Below are 21,509 nucleotides of genomic sequence, written 5' to 3'. Positions count from 1 at the left end.
ATAATTCTAGGACATCAAGGGATAATCATAACAATCAAGGGGTGGCTATCTAACCAGGTTTCAGCAATAAAATAATATGCAATTTATAAAACTGACCAATAGGTTGTGTTTGAAAATTTAGGATAAATATGCATCAAAGGGTGAGATTGGACTTGCCATCGTCGAAGCATTCCGGGAGTTCTTGCTCGCGGTACAGGTCCTCGGGCTCTAGCTCGTGGTACTGGCCATCAAGCTCCTCTTCGAGCTCCTCCTCCTCGGTCACTCCGTGATCTACAGCACACACAAACGGGCAGAGAATAAGTAAAAGAAAATAAAGTTTTACCAGTTGAGCTCAAAGAGAGAGTTAACCAAAAAATAGAGGAGGGAAGAGTATTTTCAGGGAATTAGTAGATGACTCAGCGAAAATATATTTGAGAATGATGTGGTCGAATTTGGGGTTCATAGGAGGAAGTTTAGCACATAAAATGTCGGCGAGAAGGTGCTTAGGGCTGCTTTGAAAGGGTCCAGGGACCTTTCTATAATTATTTTTGAGAGAGGAAGGGCTTCTGGTAAAATTGGAAAAGAGAGAGAGGGAAGGGTCTTGGTGTAAAAGGGGAAAAGGAGAGGGGCAAAAGGCAAAACAACCTTTCTTCCTCACGAGACAGAACAGAGGAGGCCGGGCATGACTGGTGGCGGCCGAGGAGAGGGGGAAAAGGAAGAGGAGACCAAGGGGGTCCGATTCCTCTCCTCACCTCAGGCCGGGGCGGATCCGCGGTGGTAGGCGGCAATGGCAGCTATGCTTGTAAGCACGTGAGGGGAAGGGAGGTGGTCGGGGAAGCTTGTGGTGGAGTGGAGGGTGGAGGGAGCCCCTTTTATAGGCCAGAGGTGAGGGGGACGGGGCGGCAACAGGCGGTGTACAGGGAGGCGGCGGGCGGCGTTAATGGCGGCTGGGATGCGTAGGCACAAGGGGTGACACAAGGCCGCGCCGTGTGCGGGATGCGCGGGCACAGGGACTAGACGGCCGGTGGCGTGGTGATGAGGCAACGGGCGGCGGGCTAGCGGCGACAGGGGCCGTGGCGTGCACGGTGTGGTGGGGAGCAGGGCTGGGCGCAGGCACGCGGCGGGGCCGGCGCGCGCGCAGCGAGGCGGGCACGCTATGGCGCACGACGTGCGGGCCCGGGGCAGCGAGCGCGGTCCAGGCACTGTGCGGCGCGCTGAGCACGGCCTGGGCAAGGGCGAGCGAGGCCAGAGGCGCGGGTGGCGCGCTGAGCGGTGGCAGGGAGCGTGTGGTGAGGAGCGGGCCGAGCGTAGGAGCGTAGTAGCGTGCGCGGGGCGCGTGGGGCAGGCGTCCACGGGGGAGAACCAAATTCTCGGTAATCGTGAGACACGTGCCCTCCACCTCGACGCCCAGTTCAGGAACTTCGTCCAAGGTGACCTTTCCATCTTTGACTACTACAGGCGCTTCAAGACCATGGCGGATGCTCTCGCTGACCTTGGCGAACGCGTCACTGATCACACACTGGTGCTCAACATCATCCGTGGTCTGAGCAATCGCTTCTCCGACGTTGGCCGCCACCTGCGCATCGGCCGCCCCTTCCCCAAGTTCTTGGACGTCCGTGCCACACTACTCCGGGAGGCGCTGACGATGGCCTACCAGATGATGGCGCCCTCCACCGCGATCCTCACCTCCACGGGCAAGATGATGCCTAGCGGGGCAACGTCATCCTCTTCTAGCCGAGGGCCCGCACAAGCACCCCCCAACGTTCCAGTGGCTCCAGTGGTGGGAACGCCGGCCCCAGCGGCGCACCACCCAAGTCGTCCAAGAGCCACCGCAGCAAGCACGGTGGACCCACCGGCGGTGCACCGTCCCCCACGGGCGGGGGTCCTTCCGGTGACTCCTCCATCTCCAACACCCCCAGCCCAAGTGGGGCTGTCGGGCCCTGGCCGTCGCTTGAAAACCCATGGACTGGGGCCATCTAGATGTGCCCTAGCCCGCGGGTGCCCGTGCTGACCCCACAACAGCACCAGGTGCTGGTGGCTCACTAGCAGGCCATGCAGGCCAACGCTTTGTAGGTGCACGGCGTTGCGCCCAGCCAGTGGCCTACCTCCGGCCCTGCCCAGTACAACCTGATGACGGGTTGGGATTAACAGAGCCTAGCGTCCGCCTTCAGCATTGTGTCCCTATCTCAGCCCCAAAACAATAAATGGTACTTCGACTCAGGTGCGACCTCTCATATGACTTCCGATGTCGGTACTCTCTCCCACACATCTGTTCCATACTTTCCAGCTCCTTCCTCTATCGTTGTTGGTAATGGCTTGTTACTCCCGGTTACCGTCACTGGCACCACTAACCTGTCTGGATCTTTACGTCTTAATAATGTTCTTGTGTCTCCACAACTTATTAAGAACATCATATCTGTGCACCAGTTTACCACAGATAGCAAATGTTCAGTTGAGTTTGACCCTTCTGGTTGTTCTATGAAGGATTTTCTATCTCGGAACATGATCGTCAGGTGCAATAGCTCCGGGCCCTTATACCCACTGCACCTCATAGCCGCCCACTCCCTCATCGCCAGCTCCACACCTTCGCTCTGGCATCGCCGCCTCAGTCACTCTGGTCACGAGGCTCTATCCAGGCTTGCATCGGTCATACCCTTTTGTAATAAAGATGCTAGCTGTCCCATATACCATGCTTGTCAGCTAGGTCATCATATTCATTTGCCTTTTCATTATGATATGTGGACCTCGCCTATCATTAGTGTCTCAGGTTACAAATATTATTTGGCCATTCTTGATAATTGCTCACACTATTTGTGGACTTTTCCAATACGGCTGAAATCTGATGCTTTTTCGACACTTGCTCAATTTTTTGCTTATGTGAAAACTCAGTTCAGTGCCGTCATTAAGGTAGTCCAGTGTGACAACGGTCGTGAGTTCGACAACTCTAGCTCCCGCACATTCTTCCTCACTCATGGCGTCAATCTTCGCATGCCGTGCCCCTACACCTCGCCCTAGAACGGTAAAGAAGCGCGCATGATTCGCAACCCAACAATGTCGTCCGCTCTCTTTTATTTCAGGCTAGCATCCCTCCTGCCTTCTAGGTTGAGGTACTCCACATTGCGACACTTCTCCTCAACATTCTGCCTACCAAGACACTGAAATTCTCCACCCCGCACTTTGCACTGCATGGGTCTGTTCCTCCCTACGAACACCTTTGTGTCTTTGGTTGCAAATGTTATCCTAACCTGTCTGCCACAGCCAGCCACAAACTCGCCCCTCGTTCCACCATGTGCATCTTCCTTGGCTACTCCACTCATCATAAAGGGTACCGATGCGTTGATCCTCTATCCAACAGAGTTATCATCTCCTGCCATGTTGTCTTTGACAAATCTTGTTTTCCCTTTGCCGAGTAGTCGCCTTTAGTCACCCCTGCGGACTTTGAGTTTTTTTATTGCTGACACTAACCTAGTGCCACCCCTCATAGGTCCACCAGCTGTTTTGCCTACAGGTTCCACTAGTGTGCTGCATGTCTCATCGCCTGCATAGCCACGTGCGACAACGGCGATCGACGCATCATCCTCGGGGCCTTCTCCTGCATTGCCACATGACGTTGTGTGCGGCCCTAGGTGCGCCGCCCGGAGCATCTGCTCCCACGCACACACCTCCTTCGTCGCCATTGGGTGCACCGCCTAGAGCTCCTGCTCCCCCACGCACGCTCGGGCCTCTCGCCACCCGTCTAGCGTCCACACGCCGTTCAAGTGCTACGGCCAAGTATTCACATGCCGGGTCGTGCCTACGTCGGGCGTCCCCCCTATAGCATTGCTCGCCGAAGCACCCACACCCTGGCCGATCCCAATTGGCGGGCCGCTATGGATGATGCGCATGCAACTCTTCTAAAATACTGCACATGGGACCTGGTTCTACGCCCTCCTTGTGCCAATGTCATCTCCGACAAGTGGATATTCAAGCACAAGTTCCATGCTGATGGCTCCCTTGAGAGATACAAAGCTCGCTGGGTTCTTCGGGGTTTCACTCAATGACTTGGCATTGACTTTGATGAGATTTTCAGCCCCGTCATCAAGACCACCACCGTTCGCACAGTGCTGTCCTTGACGCTCTCCCACAGTTGGCTGATTCATCAGCTTGATGTGAAAACTACTTTCTTCCATGGCACCCTCTCTAAGACAATTTATTGTGCACAACCGTCTGGTTTTGAGGACTCCGCTCACTCTCAGCATGTCTGCCGCCTCAACCGGTCAGTCTATGGATTGAAACAAGCCCCCCGTGCCTGGTACAGCTGGTGACGCACCTGCTCTCCCTTGGTTTTGTAGAGGCCAAGTCTAACACGTCCTTGTTCATCTATCACTGCGGCCCCGAGACAGCTTACCTTCTCCTCTACGTTGACGACATTGTGCTCACAGTGTCCTCTTCATCCTTACTCCAGCACACCATTCAGGCTTTGCAGCGGTAGTTTGTGATGAAGGATCTTGGCGAGCTCTATCACTTCCTGGGGATGCACGTTCAGCGTCGCGATGGTGGCCTTTTCCTGTTTCAGCGTCAGTATATGATTGACATCCTGGATCGGGCTGGTATGGCAAATTGCAAGCCCTGCTCCACTCCGATTGACACCAACCCGAAGGTTTTTGCGGCTTCTGGCAATCCTGTCAAGGATTCCTCCGATTTTTGCAGTTTTGCAGGGGTGCTCCAGTACCTGACCTTCACCAGGCCAGACATCGCTTATGCAATTCAGCAGGTCTGTCTTCACATGCATGATCCGCGGGAGCCCAATCTTGCTGCCCTCAAGTGCATCCTGTGCTATGTACGCAGCACATTACATCTGGGCCTTCAGTTGCGGCCTTCTTCCCCAGATGAGTTGGTGGCTTACTCTGATGTTGACTGGGTAGGATTTCCCGACACACGCAAATCCACATCGGGCTATGTGGTATTCCTCAGTGATAACCTCGTGTCCTGATCCTCCAAACGTCAGACGACCGTGTCTCGCGCCAGTGCTGAAATCGAGTATTGTGCCATTGCTAATGCTGTTGCCGAAGCTTCCTCGCTCCGCCAACTCCTTCTTGAGCTCCACAGCCTGCTGCACCATGCTACATTGGTCTACTATGACAACATCAGCGTGGTCTACATGTCCTCCAACCCCATCCAACATCAGCGCATCAAGCATATTGAGATTGATCTCCACTTTGTTCGGGAACGGGTTGCCCTCGGTGATGTTTGCGTACTCCATGTCCCTACGACCTCGCAGTATGCTGACATCTTTACCAAGGGGCTTCCTTCTTCAGTCTTCACAGAGTTCAGATCCAGCCTGAACGTCTGCAATGCCGACGATCAGACTGCGGGAGCGTATTAGCATATTGATTTATAGCCATCCCTATACGCACGGGCCTATTGGCCTTGTGCCCTGTAGGTGTGTTAGATGATTATGTCATAAGCAAGGATCTCCGTTGGTTAGTTCTGTTTCTATAAGCCAAACCCTAGGACTATCCTTGCCTATATATGTACATGCCTTGCACCCCATAATCAATTTATCATTCCTAGCCATACTTAGCTTTCAGTGAGCCCACAGAGCTAGGGCCTATAGGGATAGCGACGGATGAGACGGCGGCGACAGTCGAACGTGCCGTGGTAGCCATGGGCGGAGCCACAGGGTATGCCGGGTGGTCCCCGGTATACCCTGGTGCCCAGCACCTTACCTGGTATGTCCGACGCGCCGCAACGATTCAACTATGCCTGCCCGCCTTCGACGTAGAAACCGAGCTGGCAGTCCGCGTCCGCCAGGAGCTCACGAGGCCACGACTCCTCTTGTCGTGAAAACCGAACTGCCCGCCAGTCTGTGTCCTCCACAACCCGCCAGTCTGCGTCCTCCCGTCACGGAAACTGAGTCGCGGTGCCTAGCTATACGGCATACGCGGTACGCCCAAGTGCCTGCCTGCGGCCTGCTTGTGCCTGGTATACGATTCGTCGATTTGGCCCACGTTTCGAAGCATCGCGCAGTTGACGTCTCGATCTCGACGATCCCTCCGCCAGTCTGCCACCACCATGCCACGACTCCTCCACTGCCGCTGCCGCACCAGGCCACCACCACCAGGGCCTCACTCCAGAGCTTCACCGCTGCCCACCTCTCACAGGACTTTGTGCGAGAACTTCTGATCGTCCATAAGGAGGTTTAAGATTAATCTATCTTCTATTTGTTTTTCTTATTTGAAAAAACTTATGTTCTTAAATATTTTTATTTATTTATGTATGAGTGTTTTTTTATTTTCTTCCAAGTGAATGAAGAAGATATAATCAATACATTCATGTCATTCAAAAAGCAGTGGGTAAACAAAGAAGACAAATACTAAACTATTTATATTGTGATTTGTTATTGTCTCTAAATTAATCTTTAAATTTATCGAATTGCATAAGATTTTTTCGATATACCTTGTGATAAAATGCTAGATCCGCCAGCATCACGTGCCACTGCCCGCTAGAGGTGGCAGGGAAGGCCAGCGCCGCCATTTGCCGACCAGGCGGACTCGTTGTTGCCTTGCTTATGCACATGCCTCCGCATCCTCCGTTCGGAGGTCGGAGCTTAGCCAGCCGCTTTCGATGGCGTGGCACATAGCAGAGCGCAAGAAAACCTGGCGCGGACGGGGGCACAGCTCTTCGATGACGCCGAGGCGCTGATCATCGATGTTTCGGTGTCGACTTCCACGGTGACGTCACAGTACCCGACATGGCGACAGGGCATGGCACGGTTGAGATAAAAGAGGTGGCCCTCCGGAGTCAGTGAGACGAAACTTAACTGGCCCTCGCGGAGTTTGTTGAGAGAAAAAAAAAATACAAACCGAGACCAAGTCACTGGATCGAGGCAGAAGAATGGACAAATTAAACTACAGTACACTATACATGAAAGACCAGTCATCATCTCCTTTTGATGACAAGTAAGATATTCATATCACTAAGAATTAAAGAAAACAAAAAAGCAAGAAAAGAAAGAACATTAGCAGCCTCTACCTACCTGCAGTTGACGATTTCAATCCATGGAAACGGAGAAAACTTGAGAAGGAAAACTCCTACTCCTTTGTCAATTAATTAATGAATCAGTAGCTACCACTACTGGCCAAAGCCAAGTTGCCCTCTCTCGCTACTGATCCGGCCAACACAAAACAAAAGAATATCTAACAATGGACTTCCAATCCCCCCAAAAAAAAAGACAATGGACTTTAAAATAAAAAAAAGAATAAATCAATGTAACCACTGCTTCATCTCAGCAACTGAATGATTCTTGCTCATCGCCCAAATTACCAAGACGGTAAAAGTGATCAATTAAATTAACCCGGCTGTTAGGGCACGGAAGTCTTGATGCATGATTTCTCGAGTCAATTGCACCGGACGGGACGGCAGAGAAACAATTAATCAAATCAGGAGGATGGGTGTCGTTAATGATCAACATCGGGGATTTACATGTCCGGGAAGGTGCCGCTGCTGAAGAATTCGAGCACGGAGACTGTGGCCGGCGACGGCATGGTGGGCGTGGCCAGCAGGAGGTTGCTGCGCGGGCTGGGCGCGAACGGCGCCTGCTCCGCACGGGTGCCAGCGGAGGGGAGGAACGGGCTCAGCTCGCTCAGCCACGAGAGGCAGCTCGGGTCGAACGGCATCGGCGAGAACAGCCCCGTGGAGGCCGCCGGGGGGAGCGCCGCGGGCGAGAGGATCCCGGGGCGAACGGACGGCGCGCCGCCGAGGGCCGCCGCGAAGCTTTCCAGGTCCGCGGAGGCGGAGGCCGAAAGGAAGAAGTCGTCGTCGGTCGCGCCGCCGTAGTAGGAGGGAGGGACGGGCGCCGGCGGGTGCGCGTGCGGGGGAAGCGGGCGCACGGACCTCTCGATGGCGGCCAGCCGCGCGGCCGGGGAGAGCGCGGCGGTGGGCGAGAGCAGGAACTCCCGCGGCTCGAACTCCATCGCCGACGCCGCCTGCGACGGCGCGTCGGAGGACGTCCCCGCGCCCGCCCCGGCCCCGGACGCTGCGGCGGCGTCGAATTGCGCCTGGGAGCTGGAGCCCGGGCCGGTGAGGCGCTGGACCAGCGCCATGAAGTCCCCGGGCTTGGTGTGGATGACCTTGGGCGAGGCGTCGTAGATGATGACCGGCTGCCGCGCCTGCTGCTGGTACTGGTGCTGGTGCTGGTGCTGGTGCTGCTGCTGGTGCTGGACGACCTGCTGCTGCTGCTGCTGCTGCTGGAGGTGGTGGTGCCGCTGCGGCGCGACGGGCGGCTTCCTGACCTTGTGCGAGTCCTTGCTGACGGCGAGCCGCGGCGGGCGCGGGCCCTGTAGCTGCCGGCTGCGCGGCGACGAGCGGTCGCCCGACGACGCGTCCATGTGCGCGGGGTCGCTGCAGCTAGCCGCGCGGGGAGCCGAGGGGGAAGACGACGACGAGCCGGAGCGAGCCGTACGGTGCTTTGTAGCTGCGGAGGAGGGTGGAATGGTTCAACGCGGGGAGGAAGGGGAGGGAGGAGCAAGTCTGGAGGTGTGCTGTTGACGACGGGGAAGGAAAAGTCCACGGGCTAGGCTAAGGCTAGGCCCAGGTAGCCAACCGCCGAGCTCTAATGGCTGCTGCTCTCTATCATTGAGTGCCGCCCGCTTTTGACAGGATGATTAGTTTATTAATCCAAAGAAAATCCAAAGCAGGCGTGATTTTGATTTAATCCTCGAAGACTTTCTCGGGCTCGTCTTTGCGGCAGCCGGCAGGAGCACCTCGATCACGGCAGCGACCTGGCTTGGCTCCATGCGCTTTTCGTGATGCTACTTCCGCTGCCTCTGCCTCCTCGTCCTCGGCTCCTCGCTTCACTTCTAGAGCTTGCGCAGCGCAGCGGCAAGTTCAGCAACAATTATATGTGCTGGGCCAAGCCTAATGGGTACATTCATCCGGCTGTAGTGTTAATGAATATAAAAGCAGTAGGCGCTCATGAATATAACTCATATTGTTTTTATTAAAAATCAAATTATAATTGGGTTATAACAGAGTACTCTAAAATCTCTCTCTATATATATATATAAAACGTCCTTAGTATGTTGATCAAATGTGGGTCTACAATATTGATTTTTGATAATTTAATTGGAGTACCTAATTTTAGATACTGTTAAAGCTTTTTTTAATCAGGATAGGAATAGTAGATAAGATCCTAACGGTGTAGATACTATGAAAATTAAGATACTAGAAGGGATTAAGGGGGTGTTTAGTTCCCCGATCTAAACTTTAATCCCTGTCACATCGAATGTTTAGATACTAATTAGAAGTATTAAATATAGACTATTTACAAAACCCATTGCACAAATGGAGGCTAAACGGCGAGATGAATGTATTAAGCCTAATTAGTCCATGATTTGACAATGTGCTGCTACAGTAACCATTTGCTAATGATGGATTAATTAGGCTTAATAGATTCGTCTCGTCGTTTAGCCTCCATTTGTGTAATTAGTTTTATAATTAACTCATATTTAGTACTTCCAATTACCCTCCGAATATTCGATATGATACGGATTAAACTTTAGCTCAGGATCCAAACACCCCTGAGACCATCTCATCTCAATACAGTCATAGTACTGTGGCCTTGTTTAGTTGCCCAATTTTAGGGTGCCAAAATTACTGTAGCAACACTGTAGCATTTCGTTTGTATTTGTGAATTACATTGACTAATTAGGTTCAAAAGATTCGTCTTGCAAAGTACAACAAAACTGTGCAATTAGTTTTTAATTTCGTCTACATTTAGTATTCCATGCATGTACCGCAAGTTTGATGTGATGGGAAATCTTCTTTTTGCATAGTGCCAAAGTTAGGATTTGAGGATAAACTAAACAAGGTCTAAGACTCTGCTATCCGGATAAGCTCTTGACAACCTTGCCACCATTTCTCTCTCGCTCTCCAGCCGTGCACACCCCTTACTGCCTCACCGCATCGCGTAGCAGTTCGCTCCTGCTTCCCTAGGTATGGGAGAACATGGACGTATAAATCGTTAGGCTGAAGTTTACGGGGCACAAAGAAAATGTGCTAATAGTGCGTTCGGTGGAGCTCCCATCACCACTGTAGCAGCATTGTGGGACGGGAGATCAAAAAGCCAGTAAAGCTTAAAATTTTGGCTTCCCTCCTTTCTTTTCCACAGTTTATTTTTGGTAGGAGCCGGAGCAGGGTTCTCAATTTCATTTTCACCTTTTTTCGATCTTCAACGAAATTACTGAAATTCGTAAAATTTCAGTCAAAATCTAAGTAAAAAAGGTGACATTTCGATGAACAGTACCAAAATTTTGATGAACAATAATTTCGGTCATCACGAAAGGACCGAAATTTCGGCATTTAGCCGTAGTGGGATGAAGCTGCATCAAATAGACCATAATTTATTAATTTTGTCATGCACCTTTCACTGCAAGTGGAAAAAGGTCACTTGCCCTGAGCCAAAGACCAAGCAAGAGCTCCCCAAGTATCAACGATGAATGACATATGTGTGTTCCGATCCCTGACTTGGTCACCTGGAGGTGGTGTAGAATTTCCATTCACGGTCTCACGGGGCAGAGCGGCGCTTGAGGAACGGAGCCGACAAGACGGGGCGGACAGCGAGGGATTTCCTGTTCGGATAAGCCCGGCATAAATACGCTGGCTGTTGCTGCGCAGAAGCTCGCTCTCCCGCGCCAGCAGCCTCGCTGATAACAGCGGAGTATTTGGATAGCCTGCTGCTGCTAGTTTATTACATGTCACATCGGATGTTTAGATATTAATTAGAAGTTTTAAATATAGATTAATTATAAAATTAATTGTACAAATGGAGTCTAATTCGCGAGACGAATCTATTAAACCTAATTAGTCCATGATTTGACATATGGTGCTATAGTAACCATTTGCTAATGATGGATTAACTAGGCTTAATAGATTCGTCTAGCGAATTAGCACAGAGGTTCTACAATTAGTTTTATAATTAGCTCATGTTTAGTTCTCCTAATTAGCATCCGAACATCCGATATGACACTGCTAAAGTTTAACATCTAGTATTCAAACAACTCCAAAGTGGGGGAGGCCACCATGGAACCCCAAAGCAATCCAATCGGAAAGCAAATCCGCCGTCGACGACCAAGACACCAACCCGGAAAGGAAAGCTACCAAAGGGAAGCACAACAACTCCATCCCAACGAAGAAACAGAGCACAAACCTCCTCCTTGACTCTTCCTCCGACTCGGTACCATCGCCGCCACCGCCACCAGAGAAGAGTAAGGGAAACAAAATCCTCCCGGAAGTAGCGCCGGAGATCTCGCCGGACCCGCCAACATCGTCGTCGCTGCCGTCGGGAAACCAAAACCGCATGACATCGCCGACGACGACATCATCGGTAACCCTAGCCTACTAGAAGACAACCCTAAACTAGTAGCTATACTACGTCGACTGTCGGTCCGACCGTTCCCCACCCACTCCAATGCCGGAGGGGCCGTCGGAGGGAAGGGGATCGGTCGGATCAACGCCGAAAGCGTCACCGCCCCGTCTCGCTCAGAACTGTAGAGGGGGAACGGGAAGGTGCTGAGACAACCCACCCCAAAAACCTATCAGCGTAGCGTGCAAATTTTGATCGCTAATCTCTCAGTAATTCACCTTCTCTCCCAATTGTCTTGTCTAAACAAAATATACGCACACCTCCAAAGCAAGGAATAGGACGACTTCATTTGCCAAGAGAAGAAAGTATATATGCGTGCCCTCAAAACTCAAAAGTAGAGATTCTCTTGTATTCTTGCCTTGGTCTTATCTTGTTCTCCCCCGCTTTAGCGGGAGCTGCCGTCGGTGTTGGAAACGTCCTCAGTTCTTCGGAACAGAGCAGAAATTAAGGTTGTTGCTTTTTAGTGGATATACCAGTGGCTTCCACAGGCCGAGGAGGCTAGGAGCTCCAAAGAGTCCAAGCGAGAGCAGCCGTTGCGGCGCCCTGGGTACCACGGCTCCCGGTCGTGACGGCTGAGCAAGGATCGAGCCTCTTCCTTCCTGATCGATCGGGTGTGGTCAAGACGACCCAGGACTAGTGGTCGACACGTGCGAAAGCTGCGTGCAACGCATGCGGCCTCGCCATCGGCCGTCGAGGACGAAAAGCGATCGCGTCCGACTGTACTTACGGGCACCTGTCAGCGTCTCTGTACCTGGAATAATCGACCCCCCGGCGGTCAACACAACAGGCTGGTCAGCTGACTAGCTAGATAAACTAGGCCTAGGCGTATCATGGGGCCACGTCGGACTCTTTTCTTTCTCCTGTTCTCCTCTCTTGCACAGCCTGGGTTTGAGGTCAAAGCGTGGGCCCCAGCAGCAGCTGCATTCAAGTCTGAAAGCCAACCATCAACGCCCATGACAGGGAGGTACTCGAGGCTGTATGAAATGATATGGCATGTGCATGTCGGCTCGTGGGAAATGTACACATGTACTGTACATAGTATGCGGACGTGCCTTCTCTGCGGGACCAGTCCGGTCCCTGAAACATGTCCAGCTGATCTAGGGAGTTGTGTGCGTGGACGACGGCAATCCATGTGCTGCATGTGCTCGCCCTCGCCGGTTGGAGATCAGTCTTTCAGACGCTTTTCCTTCCCTCCTCGGCCCGCGTTGCCCGCCCGAGTCGCTTCGGAAGCCCACAGTAGCAGTGAGTGAGTGCGGCTGGGGCTGTTTTTGTGTACAGGGCCGCGTCCATCCATACGGCCCAGTGGTTACAGAAGTTCGGTCAGGCCAGCTTGCAGCCCACTAAACACCTCCCAATTAGCCAGGCCTCCGACTCCAACGCACTCGTAAATCACAATGTTCCGCCATTGTTTTAGATAAAAAGATTGTTTTTTTGCGAATGAGGTAAAAAGATTGTTCCAGACAAATCACACATGTTGCTCAGGATATATTTTTGAAACATTGAATTAAATCAGATGTTTCATATATGTTTTTTTGAAAAAAAATCTGTCAATTTTTTTGATGTCGCAAATGTTGTCATTTGATGTTGCAAATATTATTTTTCGATATTTGAAAATATTTCGTGATTTTAGGGGAGGAAATGTGACATATTTTCCAGATGTTACAAATGCTATTTACTATGTTTTAATGTATCGTTCTCGCATGTTGCACTGTACTTACATTAGACAACAACATATGCAACATAATAAAATTTGACAGATTTACCCTTAGCAATCTGTCGACAGATAAATAGACATTATCAATATTAAACAACAATTTGCATCTAGAACGCTTAAAATTTAACATTTAATTTTTTTAGGCAAATCGAGCAAATACTCCATGCAAATGTTCTGCATACTAGATCAATTGTTCCATGGAAATAAAAAAATTGCGCACGGTCTCATTTTGATGGATTGTTAATTCTACACAACGGTTCAAACAATTTAGAAAACAAACTTCCAATTTAAGAGGGAAATGCGTTTATGTTTCAAACTCATACTTATTTTCACCTACCATCGTCGGATACGAATAAACGCGCAGCATTGTCCCACCCTTCTAAAAGGAAACGCAGGAACGAACTTGAACGAGTACGAGCACTAGCGGATCCTCATTGTGGCCGGTCATTAGAAACTTTCCTTTACCAAAGAGTATTTTTCACCAGAGATTAACTAACAAAAGCATCAATTTTACTATGTATTTGGGTTAAATTCTTAGGTTGACCCTCCCCCTCCCTCCTCAAGCTCCGCCTTTGAGTACGAGCATAGTGGTCACATGCTCAAAAATGCTGAAATACAGTAAGCTAGATGCATGAACGATGCACTTTTCCGTGCAAAATAGTGTTGATGCATCATATACTAAATCTTACCTCATTCACATTTTCTCGAAAACAAAACCAGGAACTCGTGACACATGTGGAATCAGAAACATCATGTAGTTTTTGTCGAACTGAGTAGGACAAACCATATATTAAATCTTACCTCATTCATATTTTCCCGAAAACAAAACCAGGAACTCGATTGTCGAACTGAGTAGGGCAAAATGTTCGCCTACTCGGTGGAGAGCGGATCGAGGCGCAAAACTGCTTTGCTACCGCTACCGGTTGCGCTAGCACGTGCGTAGTACTACTCCGTAGCTCGGACAAACACACAAATGCTAACTCGTTTGTCGCCGCTCTATTCAGGCTAGCCCCGTCCAGTTCCAGCTGGAGCAAACAATATGAACCTTCACCATTCCAGGACACGTGTCGGCAACGCGCTTTGCACGCAGATAAAGAGTCGAGGGATGGACCATCGGAGGAGGGAGGACGAAGAAGAACCGAAGGAGTTGGCAAGGCACGCTGGCGAGATGTGCCGACGTGGATCGTTGTATACCAATCGCATGCACAGACGGGGGCGCTGCGACTTTTCTTGCAGCCAAGCCATCCGCCGGAAAGGAAAAGGGACGGAAAAGGGAGGCGCCGTCTGTCGCTGATTTCATTGACCATCTATCCACCCATCGGATCATCCATCTCATCTGCCGACAAGCAAGCAGAAGGCGGCCGCCGCCAACCGCTCCGCTCCTCCTGTCGTCGTCAGTACTCCAATCTATATAAACTCGCACTCCTTCCACGTGCTCAATTCTGCTCTTCCGGCGTGGCGTCAACGTCGCGGTCTACGGCTCTATGCTGCGCAGCGGGCCTACCCTGGTTGCCTTGGACATGTGCCCGGCCGTACCCGCTGCGTCCTTTTTTCGACATCCTGCGCGCACGGTCGCTCGCACGCCGAAAAGGCACGAGCTTCAGCTCGGAAAAGAGCGAGAAGGGAACCCCGACATTCGGTCGATACTGTACTCCTAATCCAACGTCAGCTCGTTCGCATAGCACTGTTGTGTTGATAAATTGCAACGGGCTTATGGGAGCCTTTTCTGCTTGGGCTTGAAAACGAAAATACTTGTACCGTTGTTTGTTATTGGGACTGAAAGAAATCAGAGTGCTTTGTGTGGTGGAACGTCGTCCCAACCTTAAGGATCGATGGCTTCGTGTTAATTGTTGTGCTCAATAGGTACGAAAGAGTTTACATTATATAGACAGCTGGAGATATGCTTGATCAGGATTTATAAGAGATATACTCGATTACAATATCTTTACAACAACTCTATCTTCTAGATCAAATCTACAACTACCGGACCAAACATATCCCATGTATCCAATACCGAGCTATCTTAACACTCCCCCTCAATCTAACCTTCCTAGGTTGAGATTGGTCTTGAACATCTCCAAGGTTGAGATTGGTCTTGAACATCTCCAGTTGCCGAACTGTGAGTGGTTTTGTAAAGCCATCTGCAACCTGATCTTTGGTAGATATATATTTAATATCAAGTAAATCTCCTTGCTACCCTTTCTCGTACAAAATGATAACCTACCTCTGTATGTTTGGTACGTGCATGAAAAACCGGATTGGCAAAAAGATACTTAGCTCCAATGTTATCACACCACAACTTCGCTGCCTTTGGCGCTTGCACTCCCAACTCATATAACAATGTCTGTATCCACATTACTTCAGCAGTTGCATCTGCTACAGCCTTATACTCAGCTTCAGTACTTGACCTTGACATTGTTGCCTGTTTGCATGCGCTCCATGAAATAAGGTTAGAACCTAGTGTCGTACATACATATATGGACCCACCAGAAGGTTTGGATAGTCCCAAATGTGGGGCTGGACACCGAGACGCATCTGACATGGGACCATAGTGCAGGACGGCGTAGTCTACATGGAAAGACAGGAATTAGTCGAGGATTAGGAAAGTACTCGTTGTAATAGGGTAGGCTTCCTCTAGTCGTATCCGACTAGTATTTTTGTAACTAACCGACCTGTAACCTTGCCCCCGACTATATAAGGCGAGGCAGAAACCCCCTCCAAAGCAATTCAATCCAACCAACACACAGGACGTAGGGTATTATGTAATCTAGCAGTCCGAATCTGTCTAAATCGTGTGTCTGCGTTTACCTTCGAGTTCCTGATCTCGACGAGCCCTACCGACCAAAACATGTAGAATATTTTTCAAGTAGAAATTTTGGGTATGAGCAGGAATTACAGAATGACCAACGTGACTAATTCCCATACCTACCCCGCAGGTCGTATGAATCTGCTCGCCACCCTTGTACTTATCCCATATGGCTAGCTTCTCCAGATCACTGGTAACATGATCAGTTGCTCCTATGTCGACGTACCACTTTGTGTCCACATTGTAGGAGCCCATTGCCGCAGCAACCAAACACTCATTGGGCTCATAATTTTCATCAAAACGATGCCAACAGCTAGGAGCAAGATGTCCCCTTTTGAAGCAAACCTGACAAAGAGGGCAGTCATCACTGCCGCCATTGTTGTTGGTGGAGCGCGGGTTGTTGGAGTAGCCGCGGTGTTGCTGCTGGTTGAAGTTGCCTCATCCTCATCCTTGATTGTTCTGGCCGTGCCCTCGCTTGCCACGGCCCCGTCCACCTCCGCGCCCTCGGTTGCCACGGCCTCGTCCACCTGACGGACCACGACCCCTGATGAGCCACGACCACCACGGCTTGCAATGCTAGCGGAGTAGCTGTGACCTTCTTGCTGGAGATTGATCCGAGTCTCAAAGCTGAGCATCTGAGAGTAGAGTTCAGAGATTGAGACTGGTTCCGCCCTTGCCATCACCGATGATGCCTACGGATTGAACTCAGAGTCCAACCCGTTGATGATGTAGGAGGCAACTCCTTCATCGTCGAGTGGCTTTCTAGAGGCAGCCATCTCATCTGCAAGTTCTTTCATCTTTGCAAAATACTTAGTAATAGTCAATGTACCTTTCTTTGTTGTCGCAAGCGCAAGGCGTACATTCACCAAATCTGGCACGGGTCTTGGCAGTGTACATCTCTTCCACCAATCACCATGCCTCTATTGCCGTCTTTGCAGGAGCAATCTGCATGAGGACATCTTTCCCACGGATGTGAAGATTAGCCCAAGAACTTGTTGATCTAGAGCAAACCACTCCTCATACGCCGGATTCGGAGCCTTGACAATCTTGTTGTCTGTTTGCTTCTCATCGATCTCAGCTTCAGGAGCACCGGTCTTACCGGTGATGTGGCCCTCCATGCGCGCATTGCATATAACAGTGAGCACGTGGACCTGCTAGAGGGCACGATTGCCCTTGCTAAGCTTCTCGGTGATATGAACGCCGAGCAGCAGGTTGGAGGAGCTTGAACTTGACGCCATGGATCTAATCTAAGCTCCGATTATCATGAAAGAAATCAGAGGGCTTTGCGTGGTGGAACGTCATCCCAACCTTAAGGGATCGACGACTTCGTGTTAATTGTTGTGCTCAATAAGCACGGGGAAGTTTACGTTATATAGACCGCTAGTTGTTGTGCTCAATAAGCACGGGGGAGTTTACGTTATATAGACCGCTAGAGATATGCTTGGCTAGGATTTACGAGAGATATACTCGGTTACAATATCTTTACAACAACTCTATCTTCATCAAGTCTACAACTACCAGGCCAAACATATCTCACGGATCCTCATTGAGTTTGTTACAATACCGAACTATCTTAACAGGGACATCATTGTACAGTATACTGGTACTCGCACCGAACAGGGAGATATTATGTTCATCCTTCGCACAAAAGCCAACTCTGTCATTCAGGCACGCTTCTGAGTTCAGACAATGCACCTTGTGCCACCCCTTGACCAACTAGATAGCCGACCATTTTGCAGATGCATGTTTGAAGCTTCCATTTTCTTCCAACGGGCAACCGAAAGTGCATGCTTTTAGTTTCTCCTTTGCACGCGCGCGTGAGCTTCACACCCGGCGCAAAGACGAACCTCCCTGAATCAAGGAAAAGATGCCTACCATACCGAAAGTGGTAGTATGCTCCATTCATTAAATACGCAAACTTTGATCACTTTACGTAGTACGTAACTAATTGGGCGCAAAGCATGTAGTACGCGCTTTTTCCATACCATTAATTTTTTTTTTCACCCGACCCGTCAATCCGTCATATATATGCACACAATAATCTCCTCTAGTGTCTTTTTTGAAGGTATAAAATGCTGGTGCTAGCTTCTACAAACATGCGGAATGCATGCGTGCCTATGAAAAGAATATCGGATCATATATTCCTGCAAATTCTTTCAGGTAGGTGTACAAGTAAAAGATCCCGTCCTAACTCCTACCTCCTCCGATTCCGTCGTACTCTTACGAGTAATATAATAATCGTCGCTACAATTAGCTTTTAGAACGGTTCATCAGATTTAATACGACCATTTACACACATCGGAGCTGGTCGCCGTACGTACAGCCAGGTCACGGTCTCTGTAAGCAGGTTGATCATTAACAGGTTTTGTCATAATAAATCCGCAGGTGGAGTGGTAAACGGTCGCCAGAGATAGGCACCGGCACGTGACCAAATACCACTACCCCGCAATTTATTTATTCATTTTACACGCGCGCGTGCGTTCGCGGTTTGACAATGGTGCTGGGCTGGTCAAACCGGGCCGACATGCGGGCCCGCCCGCTTAGTTCCGTCTGGACGACGCGTGTGTACGTGATTGGTGATTTCATTAGCTTTGGGTTGGTATATATGCTTAGTTCCGGTGATAAATTAGATTATGAATTCTGATCCAAACGTCATGCTTAATTTCTTGTCTAGCGCTGCAGGAACAGGATGGACGTCACCACACCTTCCCTCCTAAAATAAATTCTTGCCAACACGTACGGATCGCTTCGCCAATCAATGTTCACGAGATTGTACAACAAAACTGCAAGAAACAGTCCACCTCCCGCAAGTTTTGTGAAAAAACTTCCGCATTCCGAACTGATGTATCCTGTTTCAAAGTGGTGGGTTATTAAAGGGTGTTTGTTTCTTTAGGAGCTCCTAAGATTCCTGTCACATTGAATGTTTAGATATTAATTAGGAGTATTAAATATAGACTAATTACAAAACCAATTACACAGATGGAGGCTAATTTGCAAGATGAATCTATTAAGCCTAATTACCCCATGATTTGACAATGTGATGCTACAGTAAACATATGCTAATGATGAATTAATTAGGCTTAATAGATTAATTAGCCTTCGTTTGTCTAATTAGTTTTATAATTAGCTCATATTTAATCCTCCTAATTAGTTTCCGAATATTCAATGTGACATGAATTTTAGTGCAGACTAAAAAAAGTCTAAACACCCCTAACTTATTACAATTGACGTTACAAAACTATTTTGATCCACATGGAACGGGCAACGGCAGAAATTAAACCAAAAACATCGCCGCGGGTTGACTTGTTCGCTTCCCCTTCCCTCCGCCCCCAACCTCACCGTCCTTCCTGCTATAAAACGCGCCTTCGCTTCCCCTTCCATTCGTTCAACTCCAAACAACATCACCTCTCTTGTTCCTCCTCTTCGATTCGATCTCTCCCGTCGCAAGGCAAGCGCTCTCACCAACTGTGCAACCAAGCAGCAGCAGCGCAGATCACAAGCGGACAGCTAGTATGGAGGTCTCGTCGTCGTCTTCGGCGGCGGCCGCGGAGGTGCCGCACTACTTCCTCTGCCCGATCTCGCTGGAGGTCATGCGAGACCCGGTGACGCTCGCCACCGGCATCACCTACGACCGCGCCAGCATCGAGCGGTGGCTCTTCACCGACGGCCACGCCACCTGCCCCGTGACGCGCCGCGCGCTGGCGCCCGAGGAGATGGACGCCACGCCCAACCACACGCTCCGCCGCCTCATCCAGGCCTGGTGCGCCGCGCACCAGGTCGAGCGCTTCCCCACCCCGCGCCCGCCGCTCGACTCCTGCCGCGTCGCCGCGCTCCTCGACGAGGGCCGCCACGGCAGGGAGGCCGCCGCGCTCAGGGAGATCAAGGCCGCCGCCGCCGAGAGCGACCGCAACAGGCGCTGCGTCGAGGCCACGCCCGGCGCCGTCGAGTTCCTCGTATCCGTCGTCACCAAGCACTCATCGGCCATTTCCACGTCCAAGTCTTTCTCAAAGCGTGCCGACGACGAGTTCCTGCTGGAGTCCCCGACGTCTACGAGCTCGCCGGCGGAGGACGCGCTCAGCGTTCTCTACTCGCTCAAGCCATCGGAGAGGAGCCTGACTCAGATCCTGGAGCGGGAGCCCGAGTTCTTGAACACCTTGACCTACGTCCTGCGCCGACCGAGCTACCGGTCGCGCACCTACGGCATCCTTCTGCTGAAGGCGATGGTGGCGGCGATGGAGCCGGCGCGGCTGGCGACGGTGAGCGCCGGCCTGGTGCAGGAGGTGGTGCGCGTGGTCTCGGATCGGGTGTCCTCCAAGGCGGTCAAGGCGGCGCTGCACGTGCTGTGCCGACTGTGCCCGTGGGGCCGGAACCGCGTGAAGGCCGTGGAGGCCGGCGCGGTGGCGGCGCTGGTCGAGCTGCTCCTCGACGAGGGCGGCCGCCGCGTCACCGAGTTGGCCGTGGTGGCGATCGACCACCTCTGCGGCTGCGCCGAGGGGCGGTCGGAGCTCGTCGCGCACCCGGCGGGGCTCGCCGTCGTGTCCAAGAAGGCCATGCGGGTGTCGCTGGCTGCCACCGAGAGCACCGTGCGCGCGCTCCACGCCGTGGCGAGGCACTCGCCGACGCCCGCCGTGCTGCAGGAGATGCTCGCCGTCGGAGTGGTGGCCAAGCTCATGCTGGTGCTGCAGGTCGACGCCAACGAGAAGGCCAGGCTCAGGGCGAAGGAGATGCTCAAGGCGCACGCTAGGGTTTGGAAGGACTCGCCGTGCTTGCAAGCGCACCTCAAGGCATCCTACCCATGATGACATATACACCACGTACATCGTGTACATTACATTGATTATATGTAGATAAAAGGAGCACACGTTTCGATTCTCCTATTATGTTTGCCACTAAATCATTTAGTTAGTCGATTTACAAATTATTCTTTCATGTTTGAAAAGAATGTAATAATATCGTTCTTATGTCCTTTGTTAGATATTTACTCTCCAAAGGGGAAAAATGTATCTAATGATATGGATGTAGGTCCTTAGATTTTGTACATCTGGAATAATCAATCAAGCTGTACATTACCACATTCTCGATTCAAATATTTCATTTCATCATGTGGTAATTGTGATAGTAGTGTACTAGGTTGTTTGCATCGGGGCATACTGTGTGATTAAATTGTACAAAGTTGCTTGTTTCTGCATCTGGTTTAGTATGCATAGGGTTTGATTCTTCTAAACAAAATATAGCATTTGTAGCATTTTCTAGGGTTTGATTCTTCTAAGAAATACATTAGTTTTTTTATTTAGTTTCTGGTTACCACTAACAAAAGGTGTGAATTACAAAGCAGCAATAACATGAAAATGATGAATGCAAATATTGAGACCAAATTATGTTATCCCGTAGGCTAGTATTACTCAATTGGAATGACTTTGAGATGTTTTCTCAAACTGTAATTGAATTGGAAGTGAGAATTTTTAATGCTTTCTGAAATTTGTTAACAAACAAAAATATATAATATTTTTTTAAGATCCTAATTTTGGTTTGGTTGCAGGAAAAATCAGTGCACGCGATTGATCCCACATTCTTACATTTTAGCTAGTAAGAGACATCAAATGATA

The 21,509-nt window shown here is 50.4% G+C and overlaps 2 protein-coding genes across 2 annotated transcripts; one reads left to right on the top strand and one right to left on the bottom strand.

Annotated features, from left to right (window-relative positions):
* Positions 1 to 6,858: 6,858 nt before the first annotated feature.
* Positions 6,859 to 8,635, bottom strand: LOC101760443 (protein MKS1). The gene has a single exon (XM_004952620.3). The coding sequence runs from the start codon at positions 8,346 to 8,348 to the stop codon at positions 7,440 to 7,442; it is 909 nt and encodes a 302-aa protein (XP_004952677.1). The 5' UTR covers positions 8,349 to 8,635; the 3' UTR covers positions 6,859 to 7,439.
* A 10,669-nt stretch (positions 8,636 to 19,304) lies between these two features.
* On the top strand, positions 19,305 to 20,992 carry LOC101760042 (E3 ubiquitin-protein ligase PUB23). Its single transcript, XM_004952619.2, has one exon. It carries the CDS (start codon positions 19,416 to 19,418, stop codon positions 20,700 to 20,702), a length of 1,287 nt encoding a protein of 428 aa, XP_004952676.1. The 5' UTR covers positions 19,305 to 19,415; the 3' UTR covers positions 20,703 to 20,992.
* Positions 20,993 to 21,509: the final 517 nt, after the last annotated feature.

This window comes from Setaria italica, chromosome I (assembly GCF_000263155.2).
Source record: "Setaria italica strain Yugu1 chromosome I, Setaria_italica_v2.0, whole genome shotgun sequence".
NCBI lineage: Eukaryota > Viridiplantae > Streptophyta > Magnoliopsida > Poales > Poaceae > Setaria > Setaria italica.
This window is presented reverse-complemented; position numbering and strand designations above follow the sequence as displayed.

Bases quoted from the DNA above. Each gene is read 5' to 3' on its own strand.
- LOC101760042 (XM_004952619.2), top strand. From the start codon at position 19,416: ATGGAGGTCTCGTCGTCGTCTTCGGCGGCGGCCGCGGAGGTGCCGCAC.
- LOC101760443 (XM_004952620.3), bottom strand. From the start codon at position 8,348: ATGGACGCGTCGTCGGGCGACCGCTCGTCGCCGCGCAGCCGGCAGCTA.